The sequence below is a fragment of the Rhinopithecus bieti genome, unplaced genomic scaffold, assembly GCF_001698545.2.
Source record: "Rhinopithecus bieti isolate Rb0 unplaced genomic scaffold, ASM169854v2 scaffold_11291, whole genome shotgun sequence".
Classification (NCBI taxonomy): domain Eukaryota; kingdom Metazoa; phylum Chordata; class Mammalia; order Primates; family Cercopithecidae; genus Rhinopithecus; species Rhinopithecus bieti.
Window position 1 is genome coordinate 4,206,095 of NW_016807158.1, and position 14,734 is coordinate 4,220,828.

General features: G+C 34.3%; 1 protein-coding gene across 1 annotated transcript in view; it reads right to left on the minus strand.

The window, feature by feature from the left end:
- The window catches only part of SEMA3C (semaphorin 3C), a 184,454-nt gene that overhangs the window by 70,732 nt on the left and 98,988 nt on the right, over positions 1–14,734 (minus strand). The window contains exons 4-5 of the mRNA XM_017880432.1: positions 13,019–13,138; positions 4,774–4,864 (exon numbers count right to left, since the gene is read on the minus strand). Coding sequence (XP_017735921.1) covers positions 4,774–4,864; positions 13,019–13,138 — 211 coding nt within the window. The remainder of the gene's footprint in view (positions 1–4,773; positions 4,865–13,018; positions 13,139–14,734) is intronic.

The following is a 14,734-nucleotide window of genomic DNA, read 5'->3' on the forward strand; positions in this document are numbered from 1 at the left end:
ATTCTATGTAAAAGTGGAAGTTCCTCTACCTGTACTTAATTATACTATATATTATTTTCTATATAGAGTCTATCAGAAATGGCAGGTGTATATAGATAACAAAATAGCTTGTGTACCTATAACACATTTAAAAGAAAAACACTGTAAGAGTCAGAAAACATGGTTTCTAACTTTGGTAATCCCTAACAGGCTGGGAATTAGTGCTAAGCTATTGAACATCTGGAGTTTCAACCTTCTAATCTATAATGTATGGGAATTAGATTATGATCTTAAAAGTTCTTAACACATATTAAAATTTCTATGACCTTCCTAAATGGATTGAACATAATAGTTCTAAAAATTATTATTATGACATGATAAGGAAGCCACATTATAACTGTCAAAATATTATCAGTGATTGAAAAATCTAATCACTAAAAGTATATATTTTGATCTTTAGTGCTAGAAGGTTCCTGGTAAGGTAAACAAAGTGCTACTTTTCAACTGCAACTCAGCCATAAAATAGAATACAATGATAAGAAAGAAAAGGTATTTAAAATTAAATAAATTTTTACTATTAACGGAATCAGATGTATTAATCTATACATACATAACATTCAACATTTAGCTTATTGTTTGAAGATCCATATTACTTTTCATCTAGTAAGAAGCAGTAAGCATTGAATTGGTAACAAATGTGACTCCTGAGTATAAAACAGTAGCTAAATATCTATTTTAAAAAGCATGAAATTTATCAGCCTGGCCTACTGAACTGCCATGCAGCTGTGTTCCTTGACTGTTGTTCTAGGATTACTCCCTGGGCTACCTTCAGACTGTGGTCATTTTGGCAGGACTGGAACATTTCAAAGTACTCTAAGCTCACTGTTTAGTAATAAGCAGTACCAGTCGGCCCAGCATCGAATGGAGAATGGAATGTGTCTAGTATGTGCTCACCAGGTTATGAACTGGACCCCTACCAGTTAGCAAGCTGGTGTGGCGCGCGTTTGGTTGCTCAGCTCTCCTTCCTAGTAGGGGTTCTAGGCCCATGGAAACAGATTACAGGGAGATAACAAAAATGTGCATGAAGGCTTTTTTTTTCTTTACCATTTTAGCTTCTTTAAAATTCTGAGAACATTTGTGACGCTTATATACACACAGATCTAGCTATTAAATTGTGGCAACTTTGTAAATAATTATTTCACATTTTTGTTATATTCGATTAACAATAAAACTGTGGATTATACATTCCTGCTATTCAACAGATTGATTGGCACAGCTATCAATTGTCGTATCTGTTTTCAAGCAGAAAGAGAAAAAAGATACTAAGAAGTTTATGAATGGCAGAGAGGACTAATTCTAATCCCACTTCATACCATCTTATTAGTTATGTCTCAAACATTACATAAGCCTGCACGTCTAATTGGCTTCATTTCCTATAGTAAATTCTCAGTAATTTTAATAGCAAGTTAGGAACTTTCTGCTTCATTTTATATCAATAAGAAGTTTTTGATTAATGTCACTTTGTTAACCATTTTGAGAGGAAGATTTTTTGCAGGACTTCATGCAGAGATAAACGTGCCTTTTAACTTTATTTCAAAACATTTTGCTTTCCAATTGTATTTCTACTGACTAGAAAAACTTCATAAAGTTTATGTAGACTCTTTAAAAGACAACATCCGACTTCATTGTTGCCCTACAGCAGTGACTGAAAACAGCAAAAGCACACTGAACTTGTACAACTACATTATGAAATTTGGAATTCTAATTCTTCAGGTCTCTGGTCATTTAATAGATATAAGTACCTTAACCAATCTGTGCTTTTTTTTTTTAGTGCACTGTGCTTGAATGGAAATGATAAAGCACTATTACAAGGTTAAGGGATATGACCACACAAATCACAGGAGGTAATTTTAGAGGGATAATCAACAGGATGAATAAAATTATAACTACAATCTTATAAAGCTTTTGTTCTTTTACTGTCAGTTTTAAGTTAAGCAAATTGTTTAGTGACTTTCATTTGACTAAAAAATGCAAAGTTACTCAAATATTAATAGTATAGGAACATGAGCACAGGAATTCAACTCTCAGGTCCTTGAGAAACAAAGAAGGCCAATGTCTAACTCCTATTCTGGAAACAAATCCAGTTCTCTAAGGGCAAGACTATTAAATGACTTAAGACAATTTAGCAAGAAAATGTATAATGCCTTGTTCTAATCCTTATTATTCTAAACAATATTCAATGAGATAAAACTCCAGTAGCAGCTATGTGAACAGACCCTTGAGGTTTATTTTGTAGCATTTAAATGGAAACAAATGAAAACTATATATATTTAATTACTATCAAACACACCACATGGTTTCTGAAGGTGAATAAAATTTCCTTTATAATGGAGAAAAGAATTTCCAAAACACTGCTTCTATTAAATAATATTTGGAAACATGCCTTGCATAGGACATAATTGGATAACTTTATAGTTTCAAAGCTAACTTTATGTCCTAAATGATATATTTTTGGCTCCTCCCTGTCTGATTTGAATGCCAATATTCAAGCAATTCACTGAATAACTTCCAAGGTTTACCTGTCTTAATGTAATTTCCAGATATGAGAAAGAAAGATGAGTTATCTATGCAGATGAATCAAAGCAAGCATTTTGAACACAGTAATTATTTTTCACCTGTTCTATGGTTGAAGGATGAAATTTTAATGCTGGCAATACATTAAAAAAAAGCAAAGAGGAAAAGATATCTACTGTATGTATGACATACTAAAATCCAGCATTTGTTACTTGGTCAACACATGACAACTCAGATATATATATATATATATATATACACTCAGATATATAAGTATATACATATATATTTGTACTCAGACATATAAATATATATATTTATACTCATATATAAACATATATTTATACTCATATATATATATAGATATATATATTTTTTTTTGAGACGGAGTTTCGCTCTTGTTGCCCAGACTGGAGTGCAATGTCACAATCTCAGCTCACCACAACCTCTGCCTCTCTAGTTCAAGTGATCCTCCTTCCTCAGCCTCCCAAATAGCTGGGATTACAGGTGCACGCCACCATGCCCGGCTAAATTTTTTGTATTTTTAGTAGAGACAGAGTTTCTCCATGTTGTTCAGGCTGGTCTCGAACTTCCAACCTTAGGTGATCCACCCACCTTGGCCTCCCAAAATTCTGGGATTATAGGCATGAACCACTGCTCCAGGCCAACTCAGGCATATTTTTAAAGTGTCTTAATCAAAAGAGAATGTCTTTTAAGTGAGTCATGGAAAGGTATTCAATGACTGAGGTTTAAAAATTGACTTGTCAATGTGTGGATCATTAAGCAATTAGGCACATGGCTTAACTGATATTTTGTGTAAAGTGAAAAAATGAAAAAATAGCTTTATTACCATCTCCTTTTTGCCATAGCAATTTTTAGACAGACAATCCCCAGAGAATGTACTGGGCTAACACGTGCACTTTGTTCATCTTTCCTTTGAAAAAACAACCCTTTAACTATTTCTAAAAGATTAATAAAACACAGGACTACAGACATCTCTTTGACATACTGGTTTCAATTCCTTTGAATATATACCCAGAAGAGGAAATGCTGGATCATATGGTGATTCTATTTTTTGTTTTTTGGGGAATGTTCATACCATTTCCCAAAATGACCGTACTAATTTACAATCCCACCAACAATTTACATGATTTCCTCTTCTCCATATACTTCCCAACACTTGTTATCATTTGTCTTTTTTGATAACAGCCATTCAAACAGGTGTGAGGTGATATTTCATTGTCTATACTTCCATGTTCATTTCAGCATTATTCACAAAAGCGAACACATGGAAGCAACCTAAGTGTTCATCAACATATGAATGGATTTTTAAAAACGTGGTACATATATACACAATGGAATATTATACAGTCTTAAAAAAGAATGAAATGTTGTCATTTATGACAACATGGATGGAACTGGAGGACATTACACTAAGTGAAATAAGCCAGGCACAGAAAGACAAATAACGTATGATCTCACTTATATGTAGAATGTAAAAAAGTTGATCTCATAGAAACAGAGGTAGAAGGGTAATTATTAGGGGCCAGAGGATACAGGGAGGGGCAAAAAAAAAAAAAAGATGTTTATCCAAGGAATAAATTTTATGTGATTTTAGTGATCTACTATACTGCACAGTGACCATGGTGACAATAAATAAAATTTATTGTATATTTCCAAATTGCTTAAAATAGATTTTAACATTCTCACCACAAAAAAATAAGTTGGTGAGGTAATAGATATGTCAATTGGCTTGACTGAATTTTTCCTTTATGTATACATACATCAAAACACCACATCGTATTTTATAAATATACACAATTATTTGTCAACTAAAAACAAAAAATAATTAAAGGTAAAGAAAAAATACTAAAACATGAGGAAAAGTGGGTGTACTTAATACTATAAACGCAATTACAGAAAACACTGAAAACTACTTTATGATAATATATAAGTATACACATACACACTTTCAAAAATGCTTGGCTTGCTCTAGAAATGACGAAACTGTCATTTATAGGTGAAAAGTTACATGCTTATTAATTAATCTTATTCTTACAAATGAGAAACTGAACTCTCTATTTCTCAGCTCACAACTTTCTTCGTATTATTCTACTCATATACTATCATCCATACAACCATCAATAACAGGCCTACCATGTCAAGCTAATTTTCCATATTATTTTATGTTTAATCCTCCCTCTTCCATTGTCTACTTACTGATCATAACAGACACCGTGTTCACGTTGGGGTTGAAAGAGCAGCGTCCTTTTCCAGATTCACACTTGGAGTCAATCATGAAAACTTGGTCCTTTATTGTAGATAAAATTTAAAATGTGGCAACAATAACTTATTTAGTGAAGAGAACAGTTCATCAGTAAAACAAAGCATCCTTAAAATTAAAATGCTTTCTAGTTGGTTGCTTATTATGCCTTCCAATTTACTATATTAAGATTTACTAAAACTATGAGGAGAATTGATCTGTAATTACAAGCTAACCACAGCAGGGCTAGCTCTCATTCTATTACACTCCCCAGAGGGCTAATCCAAGAAGTCGTTCTCCTCAAATCAACATCAGCAAAAATCACTTGAAAACCAAGTATTATTATAAATCTCAACTAGATGTGTTGAACATCAGCCAAAAGAAGACAATTGTCCATAGAGGAACAATCTATGTAAGGACTATAATATTACTATAATATTTTCAAAATAATTAAGATTTTTAAAACATAGAATTTTATCTTACTGTTTAATTTTATTATATAAAGCATTGTACAAGATTCAACAAAATAATTCATAATTCAGATTTAAAATGTGCCATTTACTCATGAATTTATTTAACAAAAATTTACTGAGCATCTGCCATGTACCAGAAACTGACTAAACACTGGTGATATTGTAAATAAAATACACTAAAATTTTTGTCCTCAAGTAATTTATAACCTAGTGAGAAACATAATAAATAATTAAACTATGGAATATGTTAGATAGTGCTTGCTACTGAGAAGGAAAGTTAAGCAGGAAAAGGGAAGAGAGAAGACTATAGATTGGGGGCAATAAATTCAATGGTTTTAGCCTCAGCAAGAACAAATATCTTGTCAGTATAAATATGTACCTTTTTCTTATATAAAGTTAGTACAAGCCCCTACTAAAATTCAAAGTAAAATAAATGATCATATTAATAGGTCAAATAAGATGATAAGGAATCTTAATTATCAAGCTAAGGCTTTTGAAAGTTATCCTGAAAGAAATATGAACTCAATAATATTTTTGAGTGTGGAAATGGAAAGTTGCTCTAGAAAGTTGGACTTTATCTAGGAAGATTAGGAATGAAATGTATAAAAACAGACACTGCATTCAGGAAAACTGGTTAGTTTCCTGTTACAAGAGTCCAGGAATTAGAAGGTAATAATCTGACATGGCATGTTTTCAGTGGTCAAGGTAAGAGCAACAGAGATGTAAGAAAATTTATATAGTGTCAATCAACAGAGCTTGGCAATCAGTTATAATTTGGTGGTTCTAATTTCATTGTACTTGTTGTCCTTTTCACATTGCCTCCACGCCTGAAAGGATACATCTATTACATTTTCTATATGTGCCTCCAAACTACTGTTTTGTAAAAGGAACCTAAAAAGGTAAATCCAAACAACTATAGATATGTGACCATCAATCACAATCAATTTCTAATTGATCATATTCAGGAAAACAAAGATGTTTTTTTTTGTTTTTTGTTTTTTTTTTTCGGTTGAGACGGAGTCTCGCTCTGCCGCCCAGGCTGGAGTGCAGTGGCCGGATCTCAGCTCACTGCAAGCTCCGCCTCCCGGGTTTACGCCATTCTCCTGCCTCAGCCTCCCGAGTAGCTGGGACTACAGGCGCCCGCCACGTCGCCCGGCTAGTTTTTTGTATTTTTTAGTAGAGACGGGGTTTCACTGTGTTAGCCAGGATGGTCTCGATCTCCTGACCTCGTGATCCGCCCGTCTCGGCCTCCCAAAGTGCTGGGATTACAGGCTTCAGCCACCGCTCCCGGCACAAAGATGATTCTAAAGTTTTGACTCCTTGAAAAAATAACGCTAGTACATAGTTGTTATATTGAGTGTCTATACTACCGCAGGACCTCTCTGAACATAACAGAGAATAATAGAGCTTAAAAAGAATCACAGACCTCTAGCCTAAAAAGATTCTTTCTGAGTATCCTAAGATCTTCATCAATGAAGTCACTCTACAGGTGATGAAAAAATATGACTTATCCAGAAGACCATGTAGCTAAAGGGTGATAATAGCACAATTTGAATTCAGTCTCCTGACTCCTAGTGAATCCGATTTCCAAAAGGCCTTCATTTCATGTTAACGTCTAAACTAAAAAAAAAATCATAAACCAGAAGAAAAACAAACAAAAAAGCCTTATTGTGATTCTAGAGCTGGAGACTGATTTGACCAAATAAGTGAGAGTTCGTCTTGCAGGAATTGATGAGGTTGTTTAGGTACCATTTTCTCTCAACTGACCTACTCCTACATCACACAGCACTCTAGATGCAGATCTTGTCACCACCAGGAGCAGATGTGGTCTACCCTAACAATAACTATCTCAAGTACCCTGAAATAATTCTTCAAACTTGTCTCCTAAGAACTCTTCTCTACTTCTCCCCAGTTCATTAGGCTTTTCTCTTTTTGACTTTGTTAACAGGTTAGATTCCATGTTTTTTGTTTGTTTGTTTGTTTTTTAAAGACAGGGTCTAGCTCCATCTCCTGGGCTGGAGTGCAGTGGTGCAATCTCGGCTTACAGCAACCTCCACATTCCAGGTTCAAGCGATTCTCACGCCTCAGCCTCTGGAGTAGTTAGGACTACAGGGACGTACAACCATGCCTGGCTATTTTCTTGTGTGTGTGTTTTTTCTTTTTTTTCTTTTTTTTTTTTTTTTTTATAGAGACGGGGCTTTTGCCATGTTCCCCAGGCTGGTCTAAAACTCTTGGGCTCAAGTGATCTGCCCGCCTTGGCCTCCCAAAGTGCTAGGATTACGGACATGAGCCACTGTGTCTGGCCAGATTCCATTTTTAATTTCAATAAGTTTTTTAATTTCAATAAATTTTGATACAACATTCAATTCCTTGAATGTATGACTTTTTCATTGCATCCACACCCCAAAGGAATACGTCTATCTACATTCTCCATACTTGCCTCCAAACTACTAAAGATTTTGTAAAAGGCAACCTAAAAAGTAAATTCAATACACTACAGATTTGTGATCACCAACCACAAGTGGATTCCCTACAACGTACAGTGGCCTTTCAAAGATTCTCTTATCACAACTGGTTCTGTCATCAAAAATTTCAAGCCTTTGCCACTACAGTCAAATCCTGATTCTTCTGATTCCCTAACTTATTCTCAACTCATATTATTGCTACTGTGCAGAGAAAGCAAAGCTCTTAAATGACATATCTTCAATTCCTCACTACTAAACACACAAATACCATATTATATTTAGTAATGTAGTATTATATTGATATATCCACTAATACATGAAACTAGTTCTCTTACTTTGAGGCCAATACTTTGGATTTCATTGCTTTGGATTTCATCTTGTCTTGTCTTTTTAGGCACCTTAGATTTCCATTATTCCATGCGTTTCTCTGATACATATTTTCATCTTATTAATTGGAGCCTTTATGCCATTATTTAAACAACTCCCTCAGCTCCCATATACCACTCTCCTTATAAACCACACTTCTCTGGGAATTACATACATCCTCAAAACCATTTTCTGACCTGCCATTTTATTTTCAATCCACTTTAATTCAGCATCTAATGTCAATTTTGCATTGAAACACTTATTGATAAGAACTTTAATGACAATCATGGTACACAACTCAGTGCTTATTTTTTAGACCTCATCTACTTGAATTCTCAATGGCACTTGGAATTGTTGAAAACTTCTATGTTTTACAATGACTTATTTTATTTCCCAGAACCAACATAGTCTTTTTTTCCCTACCCCTCTTTCTCTGTTTCTCTTTATTTTTTTAAGACGGAGTCTTGCTCTGTCACTCAGGCTGGAGTGCAGTGGCTGCGATCTTGGCTCACTGCAAGCTCCGCCTCCCAGGTTCATGCCATTCTCCTGCCTCAGCCTCCCAAGTAGCTGGGACTACAGGCACCCACCACCATGCCCGGCTAATTTTTTGTATTTTAGTAGAGACAGGGTTTCACCATGTTAGCCAGGATGGTCTCGATCTCCTGACCTCGTGATCCACCCGCCTTGGCCTCCCAAAGCGCTGGGATTACAGACACGAGCCACCACACTCCGCCCTGTCTGTTCCTTTTAAAGCTTGTTTGTAAGTTGATTTTCCTCCAATTGGCCATTAGTTAGGAGACCCTCAAGTCTCAATCATAGTCATTCTTTTCTTTTACTCGATACTTTATCTCCCTCTCTGCATAATTAAATCCATACTTTTCTTGGGCTCCAGTTACTCTTATAAACAATGACTCACACATGTATATACTCAGCCTTATATTTAACCACCTACTTGATATCACTAGTTAGACCTTTCCATGGCATCTCTCATTCAACAGACCAAACTCAGGCTTATAATCTTTACCCTATACATGGTCTCTTCATTCTCATCTCAGTTCACAGCAACTATACAATTAAAGAGGCTGAAAATAACAAATGAACAAGGAAAGTGTCAACATTTATATCATTTTCTTTTCTATATCCAAATCCATCAACATCATCTATACTATTTTATACTTTATACCATTTTATACTCTCTGTCACCATTGCTATCACCTGAGTACAACAATCTCTTTTGTGGTCTTCTATGTCAACTCTCAAACTAATCTCCTACAACTTTTCCACTCCCCTTCTCCCCACGCCACAAATCATCTGTTACCTAACACACGAGTGACAACACAATTCTGTTCATGCCATTTTCTGCTAAAGATTGTTCCAATTTACTTCTCTGTTGATATATAAGAAAGACCATGATCTTTAAAGTAGCCTATAAGCTTCAACATGATTTTGATTCTGCTTTTATTCTCATTAAATGAATATTTCTGGATTGAACAATGAGAGAAAATAACAGAGAGTAGGTGGTGAAAAATTAAAAAGTAGGCATAGCAAAGTGTCCTTGGTCATAGACGTCAATAAAGGCAATGAAAAATACAGCCCATGAATGGCGGAATTTAATGTCATAGATTGTTCTAGGAGAGGGGATACAGATTGAGGGAGTCAACTTGGTCACTGAGGAATCTGCCATTAATCAAACAGTTTTAGTCAATGTGTAGGAGTGAAATATTAGAAAGGATGAATAAAGATATACAGAATAGGAGCATAAAAGCTGGAAATTCAGCCTCCTACTCTGAGCAGCTTAGTAATGAAGTAAAAGAGAAAGGAGGAAATTAGAAAAAAGAAGTCACAGAACCAAAAAAAGGATTTTAAGGGAAAGAAACCCAATCCTTTCTTTAAATGGGCAAAAATAAATAAATAAATAAAATAAAATAAAATATGAAGGTTATTTATCAAAGAACTTAATACAGAAAATGTATAATTTTCTTCTAAAACAGAAAAAATACTAGAAAAGATACTGAAACAAACTAGATCGGTGGCAAATTTCATTCAAAAAGCATAGAGGATAATTTGCATACCTATGACATTCTTGGTCACCCGTGATATTCTTGGTCTAAGGTAAAGTTATCTGCCTGATGAGGGTCATCAGGGTCAGGGGAGCTTAGGGGGAACTTAATTGGTATTCAGTTGTTGAAACAGATGTTATGAAAACATCTGGTGAAATCAAAGATAAGATGTGGTAATATTCCAAGAATTTGCTGCAAAATTAACCGATCACCATTTTTGCTTGCTGTTTTATTCATTCATTTAAAGTCATGATTCACTTGTATTGCTTTATCTTTTTCCAGGAACAGAAGACAAGCAGTAAAGACAGTAGACACAGGAGAAGCACTGTGGTTAGGTCTTCATGTAGCAAGGATTCTAGGCTCTTTAGGTGGGTACTGTTGAAATCTCAGAAAGCTCTGAATCAGTCTTGCAAATAATAGAAGAGAAATGGGATGTAACAAAAGCATGTGATGCGCCAAACACGAAGTAGGCTCATCAAATATCCCCCAACACCAATGAATACCTATGAAGACAGACCAATGAAAGATGGCAGGTAATGTCCCAGATATAAAACTGAATAATTAAAATAACTCTGCCAACCTAGCTTGGTTCACCTTCAAATTAGGGTTGAATAGATGAAAAATGTCATCTCTCAATAATAATAAAAGAGGGTCAGCAGTAAGTATTACCCTTGGTGATTACAAAATACAATGTTAGTGATAGAGAAGAATTCTCTCAAAATAAAACTTTCTGCATCATGGTCATTTTATGCTAGGAGATCTTTTATCCTAAACTAAAAAAAGCAAATCCATTATATGTTTGATTAAACTGTGTAGTTCCATATTCACACTATGGTTTTCATACTACAAATATACAAAAGTGACGTTATGGTGAAATTCTCCGACTAGAGTGAACTATCAAGGACTACATTTTATAAAGCTTAAAAATCATAACCCTGTTCATACATAAATTGGCTCTTAAGATGTTCACATATTATTTCAGAGATTCATTAATGAAACTGCTTCTCTTTTGAAACATATCTTTTGAAGTGAGACTAAAGTAGTTCATATTTAGCAAAGTGATTAAAATGTATTCCGTGCTGGTTTTCCAAAGGAGATTATTTTTTTGGACAGAATTTCCAATTAAGCCTTGAAGTGCATAGTGGGCAATTCGTACATGGGAAAATAATTTTATTTGAAATGTGTGTTCTGAAAATGGCTATGCTATTGTTGGCCTGTACAGTGACTGCACAGACTTCAGGGAAGTGCCTGACAGATTGCAGACGTCTGAGGCAGTAGTTTATTTAATCAATTGATCACAGGCATGTGGTTTTAATGACAAGTTCAATGCAGCCAACTGTATTCTTCCAAAAAGCATAACTTTACTTTTCCTGTAAGAATTTTAATATTTCATAACATCTTGAACCACATTAAAATGTCTCATTTTGGGGTCAAATTATAATTATTTTAAATGACTTCTTATTCATTAAAACATACTTATGTATAAATTACATGTCTGAAAACAACTTAAAAAAGCATCATTGTTCAGTCATATTAGTACTAAAATAGATTATTGTTGTTAAAGGAAAATAAGCTTTAGATCAGTAGCCATATTTATTTTTTGCAAAATTCTAATCTAAAATATCAAATTAAAATATTATTTAAAAACTGGACTTTCTATATTTAAGTTGCATAATACAGCCAAACCAAGTTTGAAAATTCAGTTTTTGGCCAGGCACGGTGGCTCATGCCTGTAATCCCAGCACTTTGGGAAGCTGAGGCGGGTGGATCACGAGGTCAGGAGATCGAGACCATCCTGGTTAACACAGTGAAACCCCGTCTCTACTAAAAATACAAAAAATTAGCTGGGCGTGGTGGCAGATGCCTGTAGTCCCAGCTACTTGGGAGGTTGAGGCAGGAGAATGGCGTGAACCCAGGAGGCGGAGCTTGCAGTGAGCCAAGATCGCCCCATGCCCCCCCAACCTGGGAAAATGAGAAAGACTCCACCTCAAAAAAAAAAAAAAAAATTCAGTTTTTAAAATAATTATGTTAAGTAAAACAAGATGTTTGACTAAGAATGAGTAGAAACTCTCTCGATGTAATGTACTTTCCTTAGTCAACAATTGTGGACTGGGATAACAAAGGCTTAAGTAGCGCAGGTGAAGTTCAACCAGCCTCATATTTGACTATACATTAGCTATATATTTGACTAGTGTTCAGCAAACATCATATCATAATACACCATATCACTCTAACTAATGTAAGAATAAGGCTGGAATAACCTAATGTAGGATGATGTTGGTCTAAGATAAAAGTATGATTTCTTAATTACATCAAGTTCTTTTCAGCAGACACTTGGCATCCTGCTTTATACATCTTTTACAGATATACATTTATAAAGTTTTATTTAATTTGAAAGACAAGAAATTACACTAGATTTGAGAAGGTTAAGTTTATGCTACAATATTTCTATAATTTGGAGCAAATATTATCACTGTATTACATTCAAGTTATCTTGAAACTATAACATTTTTCTTTTATCTTTTACAGCTTTACAAATATACTAAAAATATATACATATACACTAAAACTATATATATAGTTGCATCCAACTAAAAGTATATATATATATTTACATATTTATAATACACACAAAAATACATACACATTTTTAGTTGAAGGTAAAAGGTGATACTTCAAGTAACCTGACAGACAGGAAAAAATGTAATATACTTTATGTTTAAAGGGCATGAAAATATTTTACGAATATTGATATTTCCAAGTCTTCACTCTAAAATACAGTTTCAAAAATCCTTGACACTAATATCAAAACTAAGAATGTTAAATAGTTACACTTACCTCTGATCTCCTCCCTCTGTTCAAGTAAGTACAGACGGGACTGAAAGCACCACTCCCACAGACATACAAATGTGTACGATTGAAAGTCTGAATTACACGGACAAAGTTCCCACAGCCGTGCTAAAAGAATCAGTAAATAAGCAGTTAGTAACTCAATGACTTTCATTGTTATTTCAGTTAGCTATGTTAACCTGAGATCTTGTATGATAGGTAACAATGAGGTGACATAAACTTTTGATGTTATTAGTCCAGGGGTGTCCAATCTTTTGGCTTCCCTAGGCTATACTGGAAGAAGAACTGTCTTGGGCCACACATAAAATACACTAACACTAGGAATAGCTGATGAGCTAAAAAAAAAAAAAAAAAAAAAAAATTTCTCATGTTTTAAGAAAGTTTACGAATTTGTGTTGGGCCACATTCAAAGCTGTCCTGGGTTGCATGAGGCCCGTAGGTCACAGGTAGGACAAGTTTGTATTAGGCCATATCTTTGGGGAACTATTAATATATTTGCACCTCTTCAAGGCAATTTGAGAATACTTATCTAACTTGTAGAAGTACCAAATCAAATACTAAGATTTGGTGCAACTGAAGAAAAACAGTGGTTCAGGAATAGTCAAAACATTATTACAGGAACAGTCACTCGACAAATATTTACTGATTACCTACTATTTGACAGGGTATAGTCAAATTCTCTGGGCATCCTTACTGAGAAAAACACAAAAATCTCTACGCTTGTAGAATGCAACTGAACAAAGTTATCATACGTGCCCTGCTTTTTCTATTTTTGTTTTAATCTGGACTAATTCTAATACTTCATTTGAAAATTGCTCTCAAATGTATACATGTCAATGCAAATATTGTTTGGCAATACTTTGCTATACATTTTCCTTTCTGCTCCATTTTTTTATTGTTAAAAGATGTATTTCCAGAAATATTAAAATAACAACATGGTTTATTCCACTGATTTATTTCAAGAGAAATACAGTGCACGGCAGATAGTAAGTAAAATGCTCTATTTCATTATTCTCATACCACAACACTGTCTAAATTTTTATATCCTGAAACTTTATAAACATATTATTTACCTGAGAAAGTTTACAAATTAACACACAGAAGTTATTTTTTCTCAAGTTTTCCTTAAAACATTAAACACACACACATTATATAAACGTGTTCTGAATGCACCTGTGCCTATACAAGTTCCATATTACCGTTAGTACACAGTGGCAAACACTATTCACCTTAAGAACTGGCAAATAAAACTAATCTCCAACAAAATGCCAGCATAATGACTGCCTTCTATGAGGAATGACATAATCATTCTCTTTGCCCTGGATCCCCTAAAATATTCCCTTCTTCTCTCATAGAAACTCCTTTCTCACTTGCCCCCAGTTCAAGTAAAGGCAAGGCTGTCATTTATTCACCCAATGAAATAAAATGATTATTGTAATTCTCAATTGATTGTGACCTTGCAGGAGCACAGAAACATAGTCAGCACTAGATACACATCTCTGTGACTAAATTAACCACTGAATGTTCCACAGTTACTAGCTTCACTATCCTTTGTTGACTATAATTCAATCAAGCTTGAGATTGAATGACTTCACGAAGTCATTTTTCTCTCAAAGAACATAATAAAATGATTGTATATTAGAGACAGTATTTTTATTAAAAAACTATAAAGAAACATATCAAAAGTTAACTAACTTTTCCCTG